We start from the raw sequence: 26,618 nt of genomic DNA, 5'->3' as shown, positions 1-26,618 counted from the left end.
CAGATCTGCTAGTGAAGCAGCAAACACCCTCTGTAGATGAGTTGTCCTTTCCTGTGAGCTGCAGCCTGAGGCTAGTTTGCTCTTGGTTTGGGTTGTACCAGGGGAAAGGGGACTTTTTACTGGAGTCAGAGTAAAACTGGAGCCACGTTGTTCCCTTCTTGCAAACTGAAGAGTGATGTGGGAAAAGGGATAAGGCTCAAGCCTGCAAAACTTGCAAGCCCACGCTTGCTTTTCAACATCTACCTCACTTCATCCTCATTCAGGAAGGCACAGAAGCCTGTGTTCAACAACAAACATGTGCAAATGTGCTGAATTTTGACTATAAATAGAGCACTCTCCCACTTATCCCAGGGTTTCACCTGCTGCAGACATACTGCAGTGCCTTGGTGTTCAGTACCCTCAGGGCACCAGCCTAATCCCTTGTCTGGACTCTGGAGTTTCTTACTAGTTGCTCTTGGTTTCTTACAAATGTCACAGTAATTTCATCTGGGCCGTGCTGGGAATTTGCTCTCCACACTTTACAGGATCTGGCTGCTGGATATCCGAGAACGAAAGGGACTTTACTAAAGACACTGAACTTCTGGGCTTTTTCCTAACAGGATGATGGAGAGATTACAGGGGGTTATGGAAAGGCTGATCTTGCTGGGTTTGGCTGCTGTTCCCACAGCTTCAGCCAGAAAAATTGTCAGTGTGAGTGGGGTTTGCACCACAGCTCCCAACAGGAACCTGCTGTTTGGCTGCCAGCAGGGACCCCCATCCTGCTGGAGCCCTGGGGGACCAGGGGGCTGAGCTGTGCCTACAGAAAGGGTTTCAGGCTCTGTCAACACCATTCACTTCTCGTAAACTGAAACATCTCTGTCTCAGAAAGGGGTTTGTTTTGGAAGCCATGCTCCAAACTTCCCATCTCCTAATCCCCTGATGCTCAAAGGCTTATGGAGCCGAGCTGTGCTCACTGGCCTCACTGCCTTTTGGGGCTAAGGCATCTTTAATCATGGTATTAAACAACATGGCCTTATCTCTATGGGGCTTGGATATTTATGCTGCAGGTGATATCTAAGCTGTTGACAAATGCTCTCCTGCAGGATAGTTGTAAACAGAGGGGTGACCTTCTTTTTCATGCCTCTGCCAGGAAAGGGTCATTGTGGTGTGTTATCCAAGCCTGTATAGCTGTAGCATCACACTGTAGCTTGAGAAAAGGGGGAAAGGTGGAAATTAGTGGCTGATCTCTCCATAAAAGCTGTGGAGCTGTTGCTGCTGCACTGTTGGAGCAGCTTGCTGAATAAAGCAGAGTGTCCATGGTGCTCCAGCATAGGGATGTCTGCTCTGGGCTTTGTCTACACAGTCCTGTTACATTCTGAATTGTTATAAAGAATGTCATTTATATAGAACCCTCTTTAATAACATCTGGCCTGACACATCAAAAAACAAGCTGTCTTTTGGGAAACAGGTGATGCCCCCACATTTGGGTTTCATTTTGTGAAGTACTAGAAAGTGCACTGCAAATAAAGAATACAGGCTGAGCTGGTGCCTCTTCCCCTGCCAGGAAAAATAGGCATGTGAAATTTACCTGGGCCTGAGCTGGTGGAAGAACAGATGTTTCCAACTGCAGTGGTAGCACAGCCTGATCCCTGAGTCAGCTCAGCTCCTGGCCAGAGCCCTTCCCGAGGTAGGGAAGGTACATGTACATGACTCCATCATTTTTGGAAGTCACGTGCACAGTGATGTTTCCTCCTATTTAGCCCTCCAAGGATAAAGTCAGTGTTAAAGAGGCCAACTGTTAGTTATTTTGTTGCAATGTCACTGAAACATTTTTATATACTGGAATATGGAGGGGCTGTCCTATACAGAAGACTGAACTGTCATCATTATTACACAGAAATTCCAATAATCAATTTGTTATTTATTGTTAACAAATGCAGTCTTACATTTAAGTGATAATGACACAAATGGGCTGGAAATAAAAATCAGTGATGTGGTGGTTCCTGCACATTTCAGGCTTTAGCCACCCTTCCTTTTTGGTGGTGGCAGCAGTGGTGAGGATACTGTAAAAAAAGAAGCCATGTCAAGGTATTATTCCATCTTAGTGCTGACCCAAGGTGTTGGTTGATGCTGGAGCAGTGGGGCTGGTGACAAAGGTAAGGAAAAGCTTTGACTCTTTCCTGGGTAACCTGTCTTGGTTGCCTTGTTGCAGGTCACACCACATCCACCTCCAGATGCTCCAAAATTCCGAATACCAAATCCCCCTGGTCACGGCAGAAGGAGAAGAAGCCCTCTGAGGTACGTGTGCTTTTAGGCTTTTCCCTGAAGAGTTTTCCCATGGGACTGTACTGGCCCAGACATGGCAGGCAGTGTGCCCATGGCTGTCTGTGGGCAGTAGGTGCCAGGACAAGATATTCCTGAGAGCCCAGAGCCTGTGCTGCAGAGCCACGACTCCCAACAGCACTGTCAACCCCAGCTCTCCTGGGCAGGGAGCTGATGGGGATGCACCATGAGCATCTCTGGTGAAGGGTGGGGGTCCTTGTGCCCATTCCATCCCTATTGAAGTAAATTTTATTTGGAAGTTAAGTTTGGTGGGACTGGGAGGTCCTGCAGTACTGGGGTGTCTGCGTGCCAAGATCTCCTGGTTTGGGTGCCCTCCTGGGTGCCCTTTTATTAATGGCACAGGTCACAGCACTGATGGCAGGGGAGGGTGATGTGAGACTCCTCCCATGAGCAAGTGGGAGGCATGGAGAGCTGAAATGAGAGACAGCACAGCTGAGTTGCAGATTGTGTTGTGTTGTTTTCCCCCTGTCACGGGGCTCAAGGACATTAAGCTGAGGCCATCGGTGTCTGACCTTGCTGCAGGGTTTCCCCTTGCTGGTGCGGGCAGTGCTGCCCATTCTGGGGACACTGCCCAGGTTCACCTGCTGGTTCTGTAGTGCAGGGTCTGGGCCTTGGGTGGGAGGAGCTGTTTGTCCCCAGGACTGTGCTGGAAGAGGTGGTGCTATCTCCTGTTTTCCTTACGTGCCTCAGATACATTTCCACTAGCCATGGAAACTATACCAGGCATGAGCTGCTGTTGTAGCAACTGCAGTGTTTGGCAGTGGTCATCTTCATTTCAGCAGCGGTGTGAGCAAAGCCAGAGGGATATTGTTCTCACATTCCCTTCCCTCTTGACTGAGGTCTGGAGTCAAGCAGTGCTAAGTTTAGAAGCAGATGATGAAGCTGGCATGGCTCATGTGAACTCACCAAGTCCTCCCCATTTCACCTCTCCTCATGCTGTGGCCTGGTGAGCACAAAGCTCTGTAACATCCTTCTTTTGCATCAAGCTGAGTCGAGATTTTGAGGTTTTCCTGTGGTCACTGCCTGAATTACAGCTGCACTTGGTTCTTACTGCTCTGACAGGTTTACATTGATGTATCTGCTGGCAAAGGGCACAGACTGAAAAAGTCGAAGTTATTTGTGTCTTGGATAAAGAGAGGGACTGGAAAGCTGTTACTACCAGCTGAGTTAGTTGGAAATACTCCAGAGAACAAGAACCAGGGGTGCAGGTGTCACTGACTGCTAACAAGGCTATTGGAAAATTGAGTATTAGCGCTGGTAATGTTGGGTTTTGGCTGTAGATGTGTCTCTCAGTGTGGGTGAGGGAGATTTCTGTGAGCTGAATCCTCCTTTGGAAAGTGAAGCATTTTGGGCATCTCCTCCTGTGGCACCATTACCCCTCTCAGAAATAACTGCCCATCCCTGAGCTTGATGTGTCCATAAAGGCTTTGGGTGAGCCCTTTAGGTGCTGTCAGGAGTCCCTGCCACAGAGATGCCTCATGTTAGATGTGAGAGGATGTCACTCATGTCACAACAATGTCATATAGGTACCACCCTGCTGCTGCCCACTAAAGTCCCACTCCAAGAGTGGGGCATCTTTCTGCCTCACTGGTGCAGACACATTTTTGTCTTTAATATGAGTTAGTTTAATCAGCCATCCAGGATTTTTCCTGACTCTTACTGAATGTAAGTCCAAGATCCCAAGTGCAAATGCTTCTGGACTTGATGGTAAGACCTGGATCCAAGTTGCTGCTCTACAACAGCTGGAGTGAAAACTAGATCTTAGCCCATGGCACCTGGGGAGACATCAGATGCCTGCAGAGGGCTCATACCACCAAGTAGGGTTCTCAGTGAAATGTAGCTGTGGAACAAATAAAGTGGAACAAAAGTTGAACAGTGCCCAGCTTAGCAACAGTTGGGACAGAAAGTGAACCTCTGTGGCTTATCTGAACTGAAACTCCAGGGGAATTTGGGGAGGTGATGTCTGGTTACTCCAGCTGGAGTTTGGCCAGGATGAGCAAGCTGACAAACTGTTTTTTACCAAAGCATGGTGGGCACACAAGCAGATGGAGCAGTCCAGATCTCAGCTGTGCTCCCCTCACCATGCATTGCCCCTGCACTTGCTGGTGTCTACATCTGCTGGAAGCCAGTGCCAGCTGGAACTCAGGGGTCAGGAGATTGTTGGAGGTTGGATGTAGTATCACCCCAAGACCTGCAGCAGTACAGGGAGATGGTTTGGAGGTCACTCTAGTATGAATTTCCTCTCCAACAGCGTCTTCCAAACTTTTCCATGAGTGACCGAACTTCTGCTGTTCCTGTGAGCTTCCACGAACCCGTCTGGTCTGTGTGTGGGATCTGCTGCTTGTCATCTGTGAAGCACTGTGGGGTTTGGCAAATCCTCCCAGGAACACTGGGGGATTTCAGGCATGGACTGGGACAGGCATCATGTCCTGTTGGAGCAAGTACTGAGAAATGTAAAACACAAACTACACCATTATCAAACTACTTCACATGAAATAGTGTATCACCTTTTCCTTTGTCCATCCTGCTGAGGATGGGATCCACAGGAGAATAATGGGGAGAGTAGGAAAAATATATTAGCAGATATTGAACCCCCTGCTAGTTTGGGTGTGGACACATATATTCACACAGTAACTCGGACTCCAGGTTTACACATGGCTTGTAGCTTTATCAAGAGCTGCAGTGGGTGGATGTCCTGAGGATGGCCATGCTGGTGGATGGGCTGGGGAAACAGGGGGTCCATATGTGTGTGGACCCACCAACCTTTGCTGCCCTCCAAGTCACATCCCTGCTTTTCTGGGAGCTGCTGTCCCAGAGAAACATGCATTCCTCCTGACAATCCTGGCAGGAGAAAAATATCAAAAGCATTAGTGTTACATAGTTATTAGTCAGGTCAGGGGGTGATGTTTATTATGAAAGACTCTGTGAGACGGGATTAACTATACACATTAAAAACCATCCAATACAAGGCATCTGGAAAAACAAGCTTCTTAACATGGAAAAGTACTGAGCTGTTTGTAAACATCCGCGAAGGGGCCATTGCCAGGGAGGGTGATTATATTTATCTGTGCTTGTCACGGGGCTCTGCCCGGGCTCTTTCCTGACTGTCCCAGGCACCAGGCCTCTGTCTTGGCTCTCTCACTTGCAGAGGTGACAGTTGTCCTCCCCTGTTCCTTGCCTGTGCAGCAGAGCCTTCGGGGCTAAAACCTGATGCTGATGTGCCCTGGGCATGGCTCTGCTCCACTGTGTTGCCTGAATGCAGAGGATGAACGTTGGCAGCTGCCAACAGCTTCTTGCATCTGCAGTGATAGCAGTACCAATCTGGTGATTTTAATTAATCTCATTAGTGCTTGTTTGTCTCTTAACTTGTCTGCAAATGGAGCGTGGTGGCTGGTACCCATCTCCCCGGGTCCCTGCAAGGAGCTGCTGGTCATGCTCCCCACCCTGGGAGCTGGGAGGAGGGAATGCTCTCTTAGGTTATCCCTGCCATGGATCTGAATCTGCAGCAGGGAATCAGATATGCCTGAAGGATGGATTTCTGCTTCTGTTAGTGGCACATTAGTGCAATCCTGCCCCCGGCTCTAGAACTACTGGGGATGTGAGCACGAGCCTTGCTGGTTTGACTGCAGTCATCAAGCCTCGCTCCTGTTTCTGACAGGGAACAGTTGTCAGTGTCTAAGGAGAGACTCTAAGAACAAGGCAAGGGTGTAATGATAGTCGCTGGCTCTCTCTGCCAGCTCCTGGCCATCAGCAGCCCGGGGACTCCCTTGGATGCTGCCTCTGAGTCACTGCCTTAGCTGCTATGTTAGTCATTCCCTCCAGAGCTATTTGAGATCCACAGTGCTCACCTGCTCTGCTGGAATACATTTTGGAGGGACAAAAGCCTGCTTTTTCTGTGCAGAACACCTGCTTGCCAGCCCCCCAGCCGTCCTTTCTCAGCTGAAGAGCCCTGCACAGTCTCAGCTGTGCTGTGCAGGTGCTCTCATCTCACCGGACATCCTTGTTGCCCTTCTCCCTCTCTCCAGACCTTTGGGAGGCAAGGGGACTGCAGCTGCAGGCAGGGCTCAGGATGAAGGGGAAGCCACAAATTTATACAATTTATATTATTTTCTGCTTGCCTTGTTTAGATACTACTTCCGTGTTTTGAAAGACACCTTTTTGTATCTCTTTAAAAGGATTTAACTCTTTTCTATTCCAAAAAGGAGTTCTTACTGCATTGGATCATGTTTTTTTCCTCCTCCATTAGGTATATAATGACCAGTGCAACGTGAATTTAGTTCCTGCACTCTTCCATGCTTGGAGAAGAGCTTTAATGGATGTGGCCAAGCAAGACTGGACATGCTTTTATGGGGCTGGATGGGGAGAAAATCCCTCTCTGTTGAAAGGTTTGACTGCAGTTTGGCTTTGACTGCAGTTTGGCTTTGTCAGTTTTCCCTTGCCAGCATGGGGATAACAGATTAAAACCACTGTCTTCTGAATGCTGAGATGGGCTGGACAAAAATGCTCCTTATTCCTATTTTGAGTTCTGTTGTTCATTTAACATCCAGCAGTTCATGAGGAAACAAGACTAGATGAAGAGATAGGAGGCTGGCTCCCAAATGGACATGGGAGTTCAGAATTTCTTTCCTCACAGGCAGGTAATACCTGGTTGCCCACACACTCTTGGCATAGCCACATTTCAAAACCTTGCTACTGAGTATCGACACTCCTCTCATTTGGAAAGGGCTGGAAAAACGTGATAGAACAGCAGGGATAGAACAGAGGGGAAGTGGGGTGAGGCAGCCAGGGCTGCACTTGCAGAGGTGCCATCTCAAGCTGATATCAAGACAGTTTGTACAACCAAAACCTATTCTCAGGGGTCCCATTGTTCCCGTTGTTTTTTCTCTCTCTAAAAATCCTTGTGACTCATGAGCTATAACAAACAATTTTATGCTTGAGAGAGTGAAGGGCTAACAGAGCTGGCTGAAATGAGGAGGGAGTCCTGCAAATGAGGCAGCTGGAGACTTCCCTGGTCCCAGTGTGGACGGAGGAAGGTGGTTATGGCTGGGGGTATGCGGGAGTCAGCTGCCAGGACTGCAGTCAGGGAGTGTTGTAGTGGAGAGAAGAAAGTGTTGAGCCAAAACCTGAAGAAAACTTGTTATCTCAGTGTCAGGAAGCAGCCCCACACCCTGCCTGGAGTGACCTGCTGCTGCCCCTGCTTGGGAGCAGCGCTCGGAGCACCCACCGCCTCTGCTTGCTGTGGAGGGGACATCACTGTGAGATTGTGTGTGGTGCTGTGTGTGTGAGGGTCATCACTGTCAGGTACCACGTGGGTGTGAGGACATCAGGGAGGATTACAGGTCTGTTGAGTGATGGAGGGAGTAAATTCAAAGGTGAGATCTCGGATGCAGGCTGTGACCATGCTTTCTCACCTCTCCTGTCCACCCTCACCCTAGTGAGCATGGAGTTTTCTGCATGCACTTCATTTTGAGCTCTTCTCTTCTCTTCTCTTCTCTTCTCTTCTCTTCTCTTCTCTTCTCTTCTCTTCTCTTCTCTTCTCTTCTCTTCTCTTCTCTTCTCTTCTCTTCTCTTCTCTTCTCTTCTCTTCTCTTCTCTTCTCTTCTCTTCTCTTCTCTTCTCTTCTCTTCTCTTCTCTTCTCTTCTCTTCTCTTCTCTTCTCTTCTCTTCTCTTCTCTTCTCTTCTCTTCTCTTCTCTTCTCTTCTCTTCTCTTCTCTTCTCTTCTCTTCTCTTCTCTTCTCTTCTCTTCTCTTCTCTTCTCTTCTCTTCTCTTCTCTTCTCCATTGTGTACCACTGCTTTGCAGTGTGGAGTGCTTTGGAAGGAGTTCTTTTCACTAAAACTTTTTAGTTTTTTAACTTTTAGGGACAGAGATATTACTGTGTATTAAAAAAACGGCATCCCATCCTGGGACTTCAAGGAGGAGGGACTGAGCTTATTCCTCTGCCCCAGGAGCAAGGTCTGAAAGCTCCAAAGTCAGATGGGTGCAGATGCAGGGGAAAATGTGTAACAGAATTCCTGCCAGCTCAGTAAGCCTGGTGTGCAGAGACCTGGCCTGCTGGAGCCCATCTGTGTTGGGCTGAGCCACCTGGTCCCTCTGGATGTGTTTTCTCCTGGACTGGTTTGCAGCAGGAGCCTGGAGTGCCCGTGCTGGGGGACGCCGAGGCCACGCCACCTCGCCAGGCGTGATCGGCTGTGCTGGATCTGGCACAGCAGTCCCTGGGCTGGCTGCTGCTTTAAAAGCTAATTAAACCCAGTGCTAGACGAGTGTTTCTTTTCATTTCGATTTAAAGCCTAAAACAGATCCAGCTCATTGGCTCTCACCCAGGAGCTGGTTTCGTACAAGTGGAAAGTCATTACCACGGGATCCACGTTTGGTGTTTTTGGGTGGGTTATTTGGGGCAAAGGGGATATTTGGCAGGCTCAGGCCTACAGTACAGTCACTGGAAAAGCCAAGTCCTTGACAGAGCACATGGAGTGGGAACTGGATGTCAGGGAGATCGCTGGCCATTTATAAGGGTTTGTGAGTGAATCACAGAGCCTAGAAATTGATGTGAGAATTGCATGGAAAGGTGGTAGAGAGGCTCTCAGAGGGGCTGGATGGTGATGGGGCAGAGGCAGAGAAGGAGGAGAATGCTGGAAAGCAGCACAGCCTGGGAGTCCTTAGCTAAGGGAGGGATAGGGAGCAGCATTTCTGATGCCTCATGGCAATGTCCATTGTCCTTCCTGTTGTGGCGAGGCACTGTGTGCCTTGGCATCTCCCAGGGGTGTTTTTTCTGAGGTTGTCCAGCTGTTGGACAAATTGATGCTGGTCCATGGAGAGCTCACAGAGATGACTCACAGCTGTCACAGGGCACAGGGAGAGGCTGCAGGGCTGTGTCCAGTGGGAGAAGTAGCAGATCCTCGCCAGGGTGGAGCAGCTGATGTATAAGGTACCAGGGGCTCAAGGAAGAGCCAAATCCAATCCTTGCCTTGCTGGTTTCTGCCATACCCACAGGAGCGTCCTTCCAGTGCCAGCCAGATTCACGTGACACATCGGGATGTGAACATCAGGGGATGTGAACATCTGAGGATGTTACATTTAATTAGCTCAGGGATTTTTTTTATATTTTTGAGGAGTAAAAGCAGTTCAGCTTTTGCTTCAAAATAGCAAATTACAGGAACTGCAAAAATACCGACATATTGTTGGGGAGCACCATGGCTGTGGTGTCCCAGGGACTCCTCATGTTGCCAGACTGCCAGGACTGGCTGTACTGGTGAGTCGATAGGCTGGTGGGCTGCAAGGATGGGGAAGTAGTGGGGTGGGTAATGCAGGCCTGCCTGGCATGTGAGATACAAGAGACATGAAGGATTTCTCCATGTTCCTTTCTTTGCTTGGAGTCTTAGGCTCCACAGCCACACCGACCTGGTGTGGACTCCATGTCGGTTTCATTTGGAAATATGAAGGAAAAATACCTTGGGATTTTGAAATTTCATGTTCTTTTCCCCCATTTTTAAAGCTGACAATAACAAAGGGAGAGGCTGGCCCTGGGCACTGGTGTGATGCATCTCTGAGCATCACTAAACCTCCATGAGGTTCCTGAGCAAGCAGATGTAATAAAGGAATGTCTTGGTTTGGCCTTTATCCTTAATGGCAGATTGATAAACAGTAACTCAGATTCCATTCAGGGCTGAAAGGGAAGGACAGAGCCTGGCCAGGGCTGTGGTGGTGGTGGGGGGAGTGGGTGCAGGGCAGCAGACAATCTGTCAGCTCCCACGGCCCAGGAGAAACAGTAAACACTCCTATTGAGGGAAAATTGCTTGTTTTCTGGTACCCAACTTTCTCTTCATCGCCAGGTCCTCAGTTCATCAGTGCCCAATTTATCCTTTATTTGGTTTTCATAAATAATTCAGAAGAGTTTGAGTAGAATAATTGAGTCTTTTCCCAACCCTAATCCCAGACAATTCAAAACAAAAAGACATTTAGATTACAATTTGAGCATATTAGCTGTTGGGAGATTTCCAGACAACTGATCTGCTTTCCTTTACAATTTCTGTGCTGTTCTATCATTTCTAAAGTGTTCTGCTTTGATAGTTAATAATTTGAGCATATCCAGTTCTTCATGAAAAGACAGAGGCGTCGCTGTGATAAAGTAGGGGCGCGTGTGCTGCCGTCGGATGGGTGAGCTTATCTGTTTTCCAAGAAGGACTAAATAAATGAAGTAGTGAGATTGCAAATCCAGCCTGTGATGCGCCTTATCTTCAGGGAAATAGATACAATCGTGCTTATTTGGCTTAAAATTAAAACTCAGCTTCTATGCTGATGCGAGCTGAAAAGCCAGAAGGGATGAATTTGGGGGAGACTTAATGCAGGAGAACACGAGCCTGGGATCTGCACCGTGCAGAGGGGAGAAATTGTACCAAGGGCTGGTCCCATTGCTGTGCAGGCTCCTCTGTCTCCCTCTTCATCAGTAGGTGGAGAGTGTTGGGCCAGGGTTTTGACACTGTTCCATGGGTTCCCAGCCCTGGTGTTACTCCAAAGAGACAGGGCTTGTCACCTCACTGCTGTCACCTGCTGCTGACCTAGTGAAAGAAAATGGGGATCCTTTGCTTGGGGTGCAGCTCTGGGAAGGCCACAGCTGCTATGGGTGCCTGGGGAGGCCTCAGGGCAGGGTGATGATGTGTCTGGACCCTCCCAATGGTTGGTTGTCCTGGAAAGGGCAGTCTCATGTTCTCCTCTGCTCTGGAGGTGGCTGCCAGATCTGTGCACTGAGGTGAAAGCAGGAGCATGGTGCTATGCTGTCCTGCACTGCCAGCACTGCCCTGAGCAGCTTCCTGGCAGAATTGGGTGTATTTGCCTGCATGAAAGGGGGATACAATGCTCCTGCACCTCACAGCATCAAAGGAGGTGTCCTCAGGAGGGAGCTGGGCTGGCACAAAGCAGGGAGGGCACTCACATATCAGCAGGATCCAGTGCAGGCCATTCAGAAAAGCTTTTGGGTGCCATGCATCTTTGGAAACCATTCCTGCTTGGCTTTGTCCACAAACCTCAAGGGCATGTAGTGTTTCTTTGAAACAGTACTTTCTCTAACAGTATTGTGCTGTTGCCAGGGGAAGGCTAGATTGAATATTAGGAAAAAGTTTTTCACTGTAAGGGTGGTTAAACACTGCCACAGGTTGCCACGGGCAGTGGTGGAATCACCATTCCTGGAGGGAGTTAGAAAGACATATGGATTTGGCTCTTGGGGACATGGTTTAGTGCTGAACTTGGCAGTGCTGGGTTGACAGTTGGACTTGATGATCTTGTAGGGCTTTTCCAACTTTAATAATTATGTAGTTCAATAATTGTATGGTGTTGTTGGCCAAGCAGGGAGATGGCACTGCCCCCCATGGTGGCCTCAGCCCTGTGTGGTTCAGGCACAGGGGAGCTCTGAGGAGTGAGGGATTAGCCAGGTTCATGTTATCCTCACTGGAGCTGGGCACTGAAACTGGGTTAAGGGGATGTTGTTGACCCAGGCTGTGGCCTGTCAGTGCAGGGCTGTCAAGAGCAGTGTGTATTTCTACCCTTTATTTTAGAATACACACTACAGTGAGATTCCTGTGCTTGTTTGGATACACAGACCCACACTACTGGGGGGACTATGATGTCTCACATACCCTTCTCAGGTTTAATTAATGCCTGTCTTAATATTTTTTTTTTTATTTCCCACACTGGCAGTGTGTTAAAAGGTTACTGTGGTGTCTGTTACCATGTCTTTGTAGCCCACAGAGACTTTAAGGACACTGATCTTTCCAAACTGAGCTGCCTGTAATATATAGGCTGTTAATTATTGTTTGTTGAGGGCTGTTCCAAGACTGTGTCTGACCAGCTCAAATCAGGTTGATACAGACATAGTCAAAGATGTCTCCAAGCAGCTGCATCAGGAGGAAAGTACCAGTAAAATTCAGAGGTCCCAACATAGCAAAGGTTGTTTATATATTGTATTTAACTCTAATTGGGTTAGCAGCTGAGACTCTGAGGATTAAACAAACTGACCTAAATACTGGTCTCAGTGGTCTTAGTTAATGTCTAGTTTCCTGCATTTCAGTTGCTCTGGGTTCACAAATACTCTCCAAAGCGTGTTATCTTTGTATCAAAAAATGTAAAACTCTACTGTATTATTTCTTGTGATTCTGACAAAGCAATTCTTATTTGAAGAACAGACTATGAAGAGATTAAATAATATCAGAAGAAAACACCTGATCCATCCCAGCCTTGTGGAAGGAATGCAGAAGTAGCAGGGATGGAGTGAGATGGTGTCCAGGCAGGATTGCTGGCACTGGCAGTTATTATTCCAGCTAATAGCAGATGGTACAGAGGAGAAATCATCCATTTTCATTTACAATTTATTTTTATGCTGCAAGAGGCAGGATTGCTCGAATCATTGCTGTCAGGCAACCCTCTGGAAGGAAAACCTTACTTACCGTGAGGGATATTTTTAGAATGAGTTTTTAATCCTTGTGTATTGGGAGAAGATGCTGCAGGGCCAGGAGTGAGATGGAGAATGAGACCATTCACTGACTGAAGGACTGGAGGATTTTCCTACAGGAGGGGACCAGGTTGGTCTCACAAGGGGTTTAGTGAGTCAGGAAGAATCTGTGTTTGTGGATGTATAAGCAGCATCTAGATCACATTTTAGCTGGATAATTTCTGTCTTCAGCTTTTGCCTGTCCCTGTTCAGAACAATGAGGTGATGTGATGGAGACATGAAGGTGCTTGGGGCAGTGAGGTGACCTGAAGGGGACACAAAGGTGCTCAGGATGGTGAGGTGACATGAGGAGGATATGAAGGGGCATTTTTCTGGGGCAAATGGCTCTGTGTTTCTTCATTCATGTCAAGAACATCATTTTCTCATGGACTGTGAAGGCCAAATGTGGAAAAGCCCAGTTGCTGTACATCCCTTGTCATTTGGAGTAGATTTGTGTGGCTGTGCTGAAACCATCAATCCCCTAAGATAAAGCAGCCTGTTTCTTCAGTTTAAAACTAATTTTTGGTCTGCATCTTGTCCAAGCTCACACCCTGTAGCTGGATTTCCTGACTGCCCAGTATAGGGGACCTTGAAGGGGTTGCAGCTGCAGGGCTTGGGCTCTTGGCACTGCCTGGCTGGAGGGGAGTCCCTGCCATGTTCTCCTGCCCAAAACTTAGCCTGCAGGGGCTTAATTTGACACCCTGAAGCCACTCCACTGGTGATGCAGACGCCCCCTGTGCTGTCCCTTGGGGGCAGTTTCCCAAGGACACCCTCCCTCAGCATGTGTGCCCCAGCCTCTGCTAGACCCTTGCACTCAGTTTGGGTTTTTTCCTGGTGCAGGTTTTCCGGACGGATCTGATAACAGCAATGAAGATCCCTGACTCCTTCCAGCTGAGTCCTGATGAGTACTATGTCCTGGCTGATCCCTGGAGGCAGGAGTGGGAGAAGGGTGTCCAGGTGCCAGCGAGTGCCGAGGCCATCCCTGAGCCTGTGGTCAGGTAAGTCAGCAGCATCTCCTCCATCTGCTTCTGTCCATGGGGCCCCCTCTGCCTGGTGTCCTCTCTGTGGGCTTCCCTCTGCCTTGGTGGGGTGCACACCATCTCAGAGAGCACATAAAGGTGATGCTCAGCATTCTGGGCTTGCATAGGGATGCACAGGGACCTCCCACCACATCCTGAAAGGTCCCTCTCGTGAGTGGCTTTTTTTGGGCAGTGGCCATCTGGGACAGCTCCTTGTTTGCTCTTGTCAAGATCTGATAAAATCAAAGGAAGGATAAAAAAATAACAACAGAAAACTGTGCAGAATGCCAGCCTCTGCCTGGCTGCTTGATGCTTCTCTGTTGAGGAGCACGTGGTTGTACTGCTGGTATTTTATGGTAGGGGAACAGGAATTGGCCCTTAAATTAAAAACTTCCCTCTTTACCATGTTTGTGCTGGAGACGTGCTGGGCATGCTGAGATTCAGGGCTTGGGAAAAGGAGCCCAGCAAACAGAGAAGCATCTCCCAGACCTTGTAGAGGTGACGTCTGTCAGCAGAGATCAGGGCTCATTAGCTATTTTAAAATAGGGAACTGAGTTTTAAAATAGACACTTAAACAGCTGCTCAGGCGAGAAGGAAACATGGGGGAGCTGCTACTCCCTTGACGTGTGCGGGGGATTATCCCAGGGCAGTGGCCAAAGCTGCGGGGGAAAGGTTGGTGCTGCCAGTGGGGGAATGGAAAAGGCTGGGAAGGGACCCCAGAACTTGCAGGGTCAGACCTGAAAACTTTCAGGATCAGACCCAAAACTCTCCCCCAGGGTTTACAGGAGCTCTGCATCTCTCGTGTGTTCCCTTTGTGATGTGTGACACCATGTGTGCATCCTGCAGAAACACGAAGATCATGCCAGGATGATGCTGGGGCTGCTCCTGGGAGCAGGGTGGCTGCAGGGGGATGTGTTTTGCCAAACGATTTGGGCACGGAGCAGAGGCTGGTGGAGGCTCTGCTTGTCCCACAGCAACAGCAGCTGCTGCTGCTGCAGCTGCCGACCCCGCTTCTGAAATAAACTTTTGTGTACGCTCCCCTTCCTCCCCCGGGGAAAACAGAGAAAGAAATGAAACTTTAATGAGTCTGAACACATCAAAAGGGAAGTTGTAAAGGGGGCTGTTGAGTTGATTTAATCCTTGGGAAAAAAAAAAAAAGCAACAAAAAAAGGAGAAGGGAAAAAAAAAAGCCTGTATGTGAAATATCTTTTTTTAGTTGTCTTTGATAGCTAACCACAGGCTGGCCTCACCAGTGCTCTGCTTCCCAGCTGAGGGCTCGTGCCGTGGCTATTTCCAGCTGAAAAGTGATAGCTTGGCACTGCCTGGGCTGGCAGTGCCCATGCAGAGCCGGCAGTGCTGCTTTCCAGCAGTGGGATTTGGCATCCCAGACCTCACAGCCAGGGGCTTCTGGAGTGCTGGAAATGTGCCTCTGTGCTTGTCTCCAAGCCCTTGGATTTGGGGGTCCTGCATGTTTTCATACATGGATATTCCTAGATCAACACCTGGAACAGGTCATTCCCTCCCAGGTCCCCATCCCACTCTGTCCTGCTCTGGCACCCCATCACTACAGTGATGTGGGTGCTGTTCCCCTTTGGTTTCTGGAGAGAGACATCCTGGTGCTGCCCACTCACCTTGAGTGTGAAGTTTCACTTCCAGTGTCAGGTTATCCTCTGAAGAGTTTCCTAATTCTTGGGATTATTTTGCTTGTTTGATTATTCTCAAAATTGGCACTTTTCCATAATCCTTGATGAATTGCCTTCTGAAATAGCTCCAGCTCTTTCTTCAGTACCTCACCATTGTTTTGGGTTCAAGCCTTGCTCTACAAAGAGTTTTATTTTTAAAGCAAGAGATATTAGAAAGAAATTCTTCCCTGTGAGGGTGGTGAGGTGCTGGCACAGGTTGCCCAGAGAAGCTGTGGCTGCATCTCTGGGAGAATGGCCAGGCTAGACAGGGCTTTGAGCAATCTGGTCTAGTGGAAGGTGTCCCTACCCATGGCAGGGTACTGGAACTAGATAACCCCTTTAAGGTCCTTTGCAATGCAAGCCAGTCCATAATTCTGAAATCTGAGCCATTTTCTATGACCTCTCAGAGATACTCATTGCTGACTCCATCACTGCCAGCTAATCCCAGGTGGATTTCTGCAGCCCCTCTAGTTTGTGTCATGCCCTGCTCATTGCAGGCTGCTCCTGGGCTGCTTTGAGGTTGTGCTGCTTGCACACAGCTTCAGCTTCCTCTTCTTGCTTCTCCTGGTGCTCTGTCTTGCACTGTGTCTCAATTGCCTGAACATCTCTCTTTGCAAGCTGGACAGCAGGCATGGCCTGGAGGGCTTTGTCCTCGGGTAGACGCCTGTTTGGGATGTTTTGCTTCCCCCAGTGTGATGGGAGTGAAATGAAGAGCTCATTTTACAGCAGTGTTAATGGCTACACCTGGTTTGTAGCTGTGATGCACATCCCAGGGGGACAGGCAGTCAGACTGCCAGATTTTTTTTTAATCAGGACAGCATGCACACCAGAAGGCACAGCAGAGATGGTGTGCTCCTGCTGAGCAGCTCTCCCTACCAAAGCATCCCTGCCCTCAAGGTTTTCCCACTTGGGCCACTGATGTGAGAAGGGGAGGTGGAAAGGGCAGCATGGGAGGTGGAAAGGGCAGTGTTGGACTGCCAGGGACAGTGCAGACTGCAGTCATTTTGCTGTCTCCAGGGTTAGACAGCTTCTTGCATCTTGCCCTGTTCTGGAGAAATGTCAAATGTTTTTTCAGAAGAGATGACTCTATCTCATCTGCCTTAAGAGAGCAGCCTTGAAAGTCCTTGCAACTCCATTTACCTGCCCTGTTTTATTACTTTAATTCACCCCAGTCTCCATCTCAGGAGCAGGCACCTTGCTGGTCCTGCCTGAGCTGCTTTGCCCCCCACCCTGTGGCTGCTGCTCCATGGGCTCGGCATTGCTTTCCTCCTTTGCTTCCAAACTTTCCTTTTACCATACGCAAAAAATTTCATCTAAACCAAACATCCTGTCTGTGTTGGGTATAGACTGTCCAAATTCCTTTAATCTGCTGAAAAAAGTCCCAGCATTGATGTTTTTTGTAGACTGGGAATGTGGAGCCCAGCGGCTGACGCTCTTTCTCGCTGTCAGCGCTCTGCTTTCCCCCTTCTCAGAGGTGTAACAGAGCATCCTGCCCTTAGGGAGGGATGCCTGTGCTGATCCAGTCCTGATGTTGTCACTTCTGACAGCCACTTCCATGTGAAATTCCTAGGGGGAGGTGGGGGGGCTGGGGAGAAGACACTAGAGCTCCGGGAGCTGGCAAGCAGACAAGCACTGCCTGCAAAATAATAGCCAGCCCATGGTGCTGCTGCTCAGGAGTTGGCTCCTGGGCTGAGCCATCAGCAGCCAGTGGATTGTGCTGTGGGGTGTGCAGGAGCTGCTGCCCACTCCAGGGATGGATCTTGTCCTCCAAAGGGTGCCGTGCATGCAGCCGCTGCTGCTCTTTTCATCTCCTGCCTGGCTGCTTGGAAACCGGCTCCCCCTGCCCATGCCCTGCCTCTAGGTTTTGTGCCTCCAAAGCTGAAAATTAGATTTTTAAAACATTTTGTTTTACTGGAGCTGTAAAATGCCAAAAGCTGGGGGTGAGGCAGGAGGCAAGAGCTGTATTTTAAGGAATGCCTTCCCCAGAAAGCAGCTGTCTCAAAATGCCTCTGCTAAGAGCCACCTTAAACTCGAGGGTCCTTTCTGGGTTAGCACAAATTGCCATGCAGTTGTGAGGAAAGCAGGGAGGGAAGAGGTGCAGCATATCTTGGCTTGCTGTCCCAGGAGGATGCTGCTGGCAGCCACCTGGATGCTGGGGTCATCAGAGGCAGCGCAGGAGATCAGCTGTTTCCTCTCCACAATCACTTCTGGCTCATGGCTATTTAAAAGAGTTTTATTTTGTATCCGACACAACTGAGAATTGCCTGGAGCTTGAGGGGCTCCAGTGTGGCCATAAAAGCCACTTCCAGTCAGATGGGAGCTATCAGAGGAGTAAGGCCAGTTTTCCCTTCCAACAGGCAGGCTGGCATCCCCTGCCCATGTGTCTCCTGCTCACCCACCTGTGATGCGGGTGGTGGTGACACTGCATCCCAGTGGTACCGTGTATTCCACCTCTGCTAGAGCCCATAGTGCAAGGATCTCCACTGGCTTTCTTGAACCAGAGCTGAGCCTAACAGAGCCCCCGTGTGAGCTCTGCAGTTATTTTACAGTTGTGTCAACAGAGGCACAGAGATTCCCAGCATGAGGAGAGACAGATTCGAGGTCCCACTCTGGTGTGGGCTGCATTTGGGTGTTGGATGCAAAGTTGGCTCATCTCAGTACAGCTTCAGGATTAATCAAGGTGAAGTAAGGGTAAGTTATCAGCAGTTTGGGAGCATCAGGGCTTTGGGTACTTCTCCTGTTGTAAATGGGAAGATGTTTCAGGTGAGTTTCATATTCCCAGAGTCACACCATAATAAACTCCAAGGAACATGGACTTTGTTAGTTGATATGGGTAGGAGGCTGTGAAGCCATTTTTGAGCAGTGGATGTGCCAGGACCTGACCTGGGCTTGTCCTTTCCTGCTGGTGGCGGTGCTGGCAGCGTGTTGAGCTTGCACAGTGGAGCATCACTTTGTAAAGCAGTGGCACCTATGTGGGATTTTATGCACCTGTGCAGGTTTTATTTCCTCCTTTATTTAATGATTTAATGTTCTTGGCATGTGGCTCCTTCCCCAGGCTGACAGGGATGCAAGCAGGATGTCAAGGTGGCTCTTGGATCTCACATTAGGCCACATTAGTGTGTGCTGTAGATTCTGTTTCCTGTGAATTTGCACACAGCGGGAGGACGAGCAGGAAGGCTGCTTCTTGCTGGCAGGCTTCCCAGATATTCTTGGCATTGCAGATCTATACTTGCATCGTCGCTGTGGCCCTGTTTTAACAGAAAACAGAAAGTGCTGTGGTAACAGGAAGGCACAACCTTGGTGAGTACCAGCTCGGCGATGGCGGCAGCACCAGCGCAAACGCCGTCTGCCACTTCAGCACGGGGGCTGTGTCCCTGTCCTGTCCTGTCCTGTCCTGTCCTGTCCTGTCCTGTCCTCCCTCAGTCCCCTCTGCCCTTCCCTAATGGCTACAGGCACAGGTCAAGCAGCTCCTTGCTGTGCTCATGGGAACACATCCAGCTGGTGCAGGGCTGGCTGGGTCCTGGTGGTGTGGTGCTGCCCAGCCTGTGTTCATCTCCTCTGAGCTGTGTTGTTCTTTACTGGATTGCCATGAGGAGCTGCCCCCATGTCTCCAGGAGTTCCAGCAGCTCTTTCCAAGGATATGTAGTTGCTGGCAGGTCGTGGCTTTGTGATACCAGTGCAGTTGGAAGAGGAGGCAGGCAGAGCAGGTCTGTCTGTGGGAAGCAGTGCTGGAGATGAGTGTACTGAGGCGGGGAGAAGAATGAACTGGAGCACCAGTAGTGGGTGTAGGACTGGGACACATCCCTGCCCCCACCTTGCAGTGAAAAGACATCACAGCTCCTCCTCACGGGGCTGGGTGCTGCACCCAGAACACCCAGCACTGTGAGAGAGCAGTTCCAGCAAAGGGAGAAAATCCCTCCAGGAGCAGTCTCTGCTGCAATGTGGAGCACGGTAGCCTGAGGAAAGGTGGCCAGGCTGGCCTGGCAGCAGGGTGGCATGGTGCAGATGTCCCAGCTATGCCTGGACGTCACCTCTCCCTGTCCCTGGGGAGTGCTGGCTGGCAGCCAGGCTGAATCCTTGCAGCTCCCAGCCCAGGGAGGGCTTCCCGAGGCTGTGTTCTCAGTGTGTACTCGATGAACCAGCACACTTTGTTCTCGAGTGGTGAGATTGGACTTCCTTTCTTCGGTCGGCGACGCAGGCTGGCTGTTGACTCATCAGCTGCTTCCCTTGGGCTTTGCTGCAGAAGGGGCAGGCAGGATTCTGCAGCAGTTTGAGTAGCTTCTGGAGCAGAGCTTTTTTTTTTTTTTGTAACATAATCCTTTTTTTTTTTTTTTCTTATTTTTCCCTGTTTTTTTTTTTTTCCTTCCCTCCAGCTCATCATGAAAAATGTGTGAGTTTGGAGCTTGCAGATGGCATGCTGGCGATTTTACAGAGGGCTATTTCTTGGGTTGGTTATCCCCATTCTGTGGCTGCCTGCCCTTAAGTATGCCTGTGTTCTGGTATGCTCCAGAAATACATGTACACTTCCCTCAGAGACTGTGCTCTGATCAAAAGAAGTGAAGATCCCAGTTGCCCTCGACTTAAATGTTTTGATCACAAGCCCTGGGCCATGTGTGGGGAGAGGAAGGCTCCCTGCCTGCCCATTCCTGGGGACCCTCACAGCTGGCTGTGGTGAGCATGGGCTGGCCAGTGGCATTGATCCAGGACTGCAAAATAATCCTAGTGATGTGACATCAGTGAGTTTTGTCTCCAGTTTTGCCAGTGGGAGCGGAAGGTTTCCAGTCAGATCTGCTCAGGCAGCCCTTGTCTCTGGGGAGGGATGGGCTGTGCACAGGGTGGTCTGTCCTGCCAGTGCTTCAGGTACCTGCTTTGGGATGGGATGAATCAGAGGCAGCAGAGGGTCTGGGCCATGCAGAAGGTGGTGCTGGTGCTGCAGAAGGTGGTGCTGGTGCTGCAGAAGGTTGTTGGCTCGCGCCCACTGCCTGCGCCTGCTTTGCAAAGGAGTAAGTGTGATTTACTCTGCCTGTTACTTGTCATCATTTCTGGTTTACTCTCTGCTTGACAAGTTCTTGTGTGGGCTTTCAGCAAGTCCTCACCTTTATTAGTTTGCTATGGGAAATGTGTTAATCCAGACTGTTCTTACCTCATTCTGAGCCACTTGGACTTTTATTTTGAATGTTTGCTAATCCTCCCAGTGGATGCCTGTGGTTTATACTGGATCAAGCACACAGAAAGTCAAGTGTACTTCAGCAGCAAATGTATAGAATGAGAGAGCTTTATTTCCTGCTGCTCTGTAACAAGGTTTACAGCTCTTGGGACTGACTCTGGTTTGGTAGAGCCTTGGGAGCCTCCCCATCTCACTCCATTGCCTCTGCTCTCCATCCAGAACCATGCATTTAGTGTGTAGCCAGGCAAATCCAAGCAGCTCTGATTGCTGGGCTTGCAACCGCAGCACTAATGAAATCATCTCTTAGTGATTTAGTGCACCTTGGGTCCCCTTTGAACAATGCAAGGAACTATTACTTCTGAGTGCTCTCCAGAGTGATGGGAGGAGCGGGATAGCCCAGCAGCAGGAATAGCTGCTCAGTTCTTGGTGTTGCTATGGGTAATCCCGTTGAATTTAGGTGAAGTGTTGCTGGAAAGTGAGCATCACTATGTTGCCAGGACCTTGGGGAGGTGGAAGAGAGCTGGTGGGTGGTTTCTTTCAGTGCACTTGGAGAAGATCTAGAAAATCTGATCTAGTTGAAGGTGTTCCTGCTGGTGGCATGGGGCTTGGATTAGGTGACCTTTAAAAGTCCCTTCCAATTCAAACCATTCTGGGGTTTCATGAAGTGCACCCAAACAAGCCTAGCTGCACGTGGATGGTGAAAGAGGCAGATGGATCCCTCCTTGTTTTCTGGGATGGGCTGTGTGCTGCCTTGAGTGATTCAGTGTCAGAACTCTTCTCACGTGTTTCAGGATTCAGCGTTACTTCAGTGATCCAGAACACATTAAAAGAGTCTGGATGCTGCCTTTTCAAATTCCTCAAAGCCTTACTTTCACTGGGCTGGATTTCTTTAAGGAGACCCATGCAAAGACACTGTGCTGGTGGATGGGAATTGTCATCTTGTGCCTGTGTCTGTGTTTTGAGCTTTCCCATACTCAGCTCTGTAAGTGTCAGGAGGATTTGTCCAGTTCTTGATCTGCCATGGCTCATGCTAAGAGCATGGCAGGTGCAGAGCTGCCACCGTTGCTCATGTCTTCTGTTTCTGGTTTCCATCAGTAGGTGGATACAAAGGCAAGTGGAGCTGTTTGCATTACTGAAGCAATTATGGAAACATTATCTGGCTGGGAAAATTAATTCCAGATGCTTTAATGTTAGTAGCTTGGCTTAAGTTACATAAAGAAGCAACATATTTTTTGTCTTTTTATATCCAGAAAACACACACTCAAGTGTCCGTGGCTTCTCTAGTAGCAATTCCAAGACATATATTGCTTAAATGGAAATGAGCAGAATACTGGCAGCCTGCAGGCGGGGTTTGGAGAAGGTTGCTGTGTGACATGGGTCCCTGAAGGGCCACCAGGTGGGTCAGTGATGCTCTGGAACAAGGGGGAAAGCAACACCTATGGCTGCTGGGGCTGGCTCTGCCCTGCTTGCCTTCAGGGACAAGGTGCTGTGTGAGCATCCTCTGCAGCTGCCCTGGAACTGGAGGCTCCTGCATTTTGTTGTGTTTCAGAGCCAGAAGAGCAGCACAGTCTGTGTCCCCTCCCATCAGCAGTCCCCCTGCTGCCTTCAGCACCACTTCTGCAGCTGAATAGCACAGAGAGAAAAGGGGGAAAGGAATATGGAGAAGATCCTTGCACAGCATCAGAAATTATGTGTGTATTTTGCTCTCAGCCCAGACACTGCTTTTGTCTAGTCAACCAGAAAAACATCTGCGTTTTGTTGTTCCAATCAGCCCACCAGCAAACCACTGCCCAGCCATTGCTGTGTCCCTGCAGCTGTGGTTTTCCTCTGACAGAAGTTGTGGAGATGAACCCAGCTGTGCTATGGTGCTCTCGTCTGCCTTGGGAAAGCAGTCACTGCTCTGCACCTGAATTCTTCTGTAGCAGGTCCCTACTCCCATCTACATCAAAATGATTCTCTGGGCACTGAATCAGAGTTGCAACTTAAATAATTCATTTGTTGAGCTAAATCTCTGTGAGATTTAGGCTGGAATATAAACATGAGAAAGACAGGGACATCAGCATTGGTCTTTCTCTAGTCTGCTGGGTATCAGGCTTTTTATGTGGTGATAAACAGCTCAGAAATGGAATTGGAAAAGCTGTCTGGGTTTCACAAGATGGCTGTTTAGTGCCTCCTGTTCACTTGTTTTCCTCTTTTTATCACATCAAAGAAGAGTGAATCACTTTCTCCTTAGAGGATTATGTTATTCCAGGGGCCTGGATGGACCCACTATGGTTACAGGTTGTTACAGAAAGAGATTTCAGATGGAGGGGGAACAACTAAGCATTTTTCTTCCTGCACCTGGTAATTGTAGTTGGGAGCCTCAGCTGTATTTCTGTAAAACTTCCAGAACCTGCCTATGTAAATCCTAAACTACCATCAGCTCAGGAGGGGCCACTCTACTCCATCCTTAATGTTCTGCACAGAAATGGGATTGTCACAGGGGGATTTCCAAGCCCAAAGAGAGAGCCCTTGGATGGTCCAGGAGCTGGAAGGAGTTTGATGTGCTGGCAGCGAGGCTGTGCCCTGCAGAGCTGTGCTGCTCACAGATCAGACACTCCCGATGCCTGGGGATGTGTTAAAAGCTGATAATGAAAATTTCTAATATTCACTGAACAGCACTGAGTGTCAGAATTCAGCTGGGAGGGACAATGGCGGCAGCTGAAGGGATGGTGGGCGTAGCTGTGCCGCTCTGTCCGGGGCTGGTCCCTGCCTGGCAGAGCACAGCAGAATCCCCGAGACTCGCCGAGGTCCCTGACGCATCCTGTGGTCCCTGACGCATCTCCAGCGCAGGAGGATGGGGAGTGCAGCCTGCACAGCCACCCAGGCATTACGTCACCTGGAGCTGCACTCACTGGCTGCTGGTACCCGAGGGCAGGACGCTGCTGCAAGCAGCATTAACCCCTTCCTGAACAGCCTGAGTGCCACAAAGGCACCTCCGCAGAGCTGAGCATCAGCCACCGATGTCTGTGCAGGCAGGACGGGTGTCTTGGGCACAGCTGCTCCTGTTACCAGAGCTTGGTGGATCCTTCTGGGGCCAAATTCAGCTGCTCTGTTCTCTCAGTACAGCGGCAAAAAGCGAGATGGAGCTTCATGGCTGAAGTACACATGTGACTGCCTGTGCAGGTTTTTGGGACGAGCACTTAAAGGAAGGTTTAGGTTATAGCAAAGGGCAGTGCCAGCCCAGCCACCCACTGTGGCAGTGGGGACAAACTGCACGGTGGCACTGAGCTGCTTGCTCAAGCATGGATGTACACAGGAGGGGTTGATGTTAAGTTCCCTCCATCAACCATTTTTGCTAGGAATGTGTTTGTTACAGCCCCTGCCGTGAAGATAGCCTACAAATGGTGCAAAATGGGTGGCAGACCAGGCCATCAGCCATCACAGATTCCTCTTCCTGTGGCTGCTCTGTTGATGTATGTATGATGAATTTTCATGGATTTTCAGAAGCTGTTGCCAAATCTTGAGGGGGTTTTGGCTCCAGCAGCCAATAAGGAAATACTGCAAATCGTTTATTTTCTGCACAAAGTGGTCCCAGCGGTGCCATCTCATTCTGCTCAGGTTCTTGTTTGTTTTAAAATAAAAGGGTTTGGTGACAGTGGCCTGTTGAGATACACTGTCACTGCTCTCCTCCCTCTCTGGGACCAGCTGCCTCCAGCCCTCTCTTCTCCATCCACAGGAGGGTGTGTTGGCAGACCCTGAGTACCTGTGGTCCTCCCTGCAGGGTCCAGGGGCTCTGGTCTCAGGTGGCTTATGCCAGGGGTGACAGCAGGGTGCCCATAGGGCTCTGAACTCTCTGTGCTGGTGACCAGGGTTCTCCAGATGTTACCTGGAGTATCTTCAGCAAGGAGAGGAGGGGTGAAGTGTACAGGTACCTGTTAGCACCAACACCTGGATCCTAAAGACACTTCTAGGCTCATCCAGCTGGTCAGGCCAGCTTGCTCACAGGTCTGAACATCAGGCCAGTTAATTTAAAACCTAAACATATATTATCTTCTTGGCATTCTCTTTCATCTTTGAACCCTGCTTTGGGAGTACAGTGTTTGGCTCATGGTTTTATAGCCTTTACTAGAAGCCATAAAAATGCAAGAAGTAGGAGTAACATGGTCAGTAAATCTGGGTGTGGGTATGCTGAGGGTCACAAACCCTTGTGTGTGGGTTGTGGCTCATTATTGTGACCATCCACCACTAGCTCCAACCCCATCCTTCACCCTTATACCCCCAGGCACTTATTCTAACTTAAATTCTGCTCTGCTGTTGAGAGGCAATAGCATCTATAAAATCTGTTAGCTTAAGTTCATAAGAAAAGGGGTCCAAATGGCCTGCTAGATGCTATTTTAATAAACAGAAAGTGAAAATCATCCCTTTAAATTGCCCTTTTAAAGCTGTTGTGTGCCACAGGAGAATTCCCACGTAAGCAGAGCTGGCAGTAGGAGCAGTATCAGCACTGACTGAAGGTTGCTGGCAGAGCTATCTTTCCACTGACTTTCCTAAGCTGACTTACTTATGGACATTAGACAAGACTAATTTAGACTAGAATGGAGGTAAAGAAAAGATGACTGACTACAGCCTTTGTTGTAATAAAATTAAGTATTTTTAAATGAGAAACACTATGCAGGATTAATTATTTCTATCTGATATATTAAATGGGAGCATATAGAAAAAAATGCCTTCTCCCTTCAGCCAAGTGAAGCATTCAGTTTACAGAGATGAATTACCATGGGAATTTGCTGAGTGTATTTTATTACTGTGTAATCTTCTCCAGGGATAGATGTGATCCTCAAGAGTGTTGGGGTCCACTTACTCCTTTTCTTCAAGTGCCCTTGAGACACACTTTCAGACTAATGGCCTCAGGTTTGTTGTGATTTTCAGGTTGATCCAAGTTTTCAGCCCTTTGTTTAAATGAGCTTTTGACTGATACAGGATTTTAAAAAAATGTGGTGTCTCTGGCTGGCTGGATAAATAAAGGAGTAAATGCTCCCCCTGTGTAATTGAGCTTCTGTGAATGGTCTGGCTCTTGGTGGAGGCTTTGCCTCTGTGGTTCTTTGCCATGATGGTGCAGGGAATTTGGGTGGGTTGGTGGCTCGTGTGCAGACTCCTCATCACCCAGCCTGGGTATTTCTTTGTCTACTGAGCAGCTGTTTGGAAGTATGGTTTCACAATGGATTAAGACTTGTCCCTGAGCAAAAGGGGAGCCTTGATGATGTCCCCAGCTCTAGGAGCCCAGCAGGAGATGGATAGACACTGGTGAGGGCAGCCTCTGTGCTTTATTCCCTTTTTCTTGCTATGTCTCCACTGCAGTGTTTGGACAGCACAAGGCTTGCAGCTTTTTGGGCTCCAGTTTCTTGAAGCTGTTGGAGATGAGGAAGGGTGCCCAGCTTTCTGTATTGCTGTGAGGCAGGGCATGGTGCTTCTCAAGGGAGTGCTCTCGTCTTAAACTGTAGGATCTCCTCCTTCCAAAGTTCCTCTTAGCCTAAGGCACTGTTTCTGTAGTCACTGATCTTTATATCTCAACACCAGGAAGCCCTTTGCAGGTGTGTTAGCATGTGTCAGGAAGGAGTGGGCTGCTTTTTAGGAACGTGATTTTATCCACCAAAGCAAATCCAGGAGTCAGGGGGAGGCTCTGCACCTCTGGGCATTTCATCCTGCTTGGTCTTCCCAGAAGCTTGGGATGCCCCATGTGAGTCTCAGCATCTGGCAGCCTCCAGATCCCCTCAGGGTGGGAGGAATGTTCATGGGAACTGGCACAGGCTGTCTTAGGGTTTGCTGAATTGTTTTCAAGCCATAAAACCCTTGTGTTTAACTGAGTGCTCCAGATGAGTCAGGGTGTTTATCTGGACCAGGCTTCCAGCAGGTCTTCATAGGGTTATACAAGCTTCTCACTGTATAAAAAATAATTTAGCAGC

General features: G+C 49.1%; 1 protein-coding gene across 3 annotated transcripts in view; it reads left to right on the top strand.

Annotated features, from left to right (window-relative positions):
• JADE2 (jade family PHD finger 2) overlaps positions 1-26,618 on the top strand; it is a 71,828-nt gene that overhangs the window by 7,049 nt on the left and 38,161 nt on the right. For all 3 annotated transcript variants that reach the window (XM_058848959.1, XM_058848956.1, XM_058848957.1), the window contains 2 exons: positions 2,192-2,277; positions 13,646-13,803. In XM_058848959.1, coding sequence (XP_058704942.1) covers positions 2,192-2,277; positions 13,646-13,803 — 244 coding nt within the window. The remainder of the gene's footprint in view (positions 1-2,191; positions 2,278-13,645; positions 13,804-26,618) is intronic.

Source organism: Poecile atricapillus, chromosome 13, assembly GCF_030490865.1.
Source record: "Poecile atricapillus isolate bPoeAtr1 chromosome 13, bPoeAtr1.hap1, whole genome shotgun sequence".
NCBI lineage: Eukaryota > Metazoa > Chordata > Aves > Passeriformes > Paridae > Poecile > Poecile atricapillus.
Note: the sequence above shows the minus strand (reverse complement) of the source record. Positions and strands in the feature narration are given on the sequence as shown.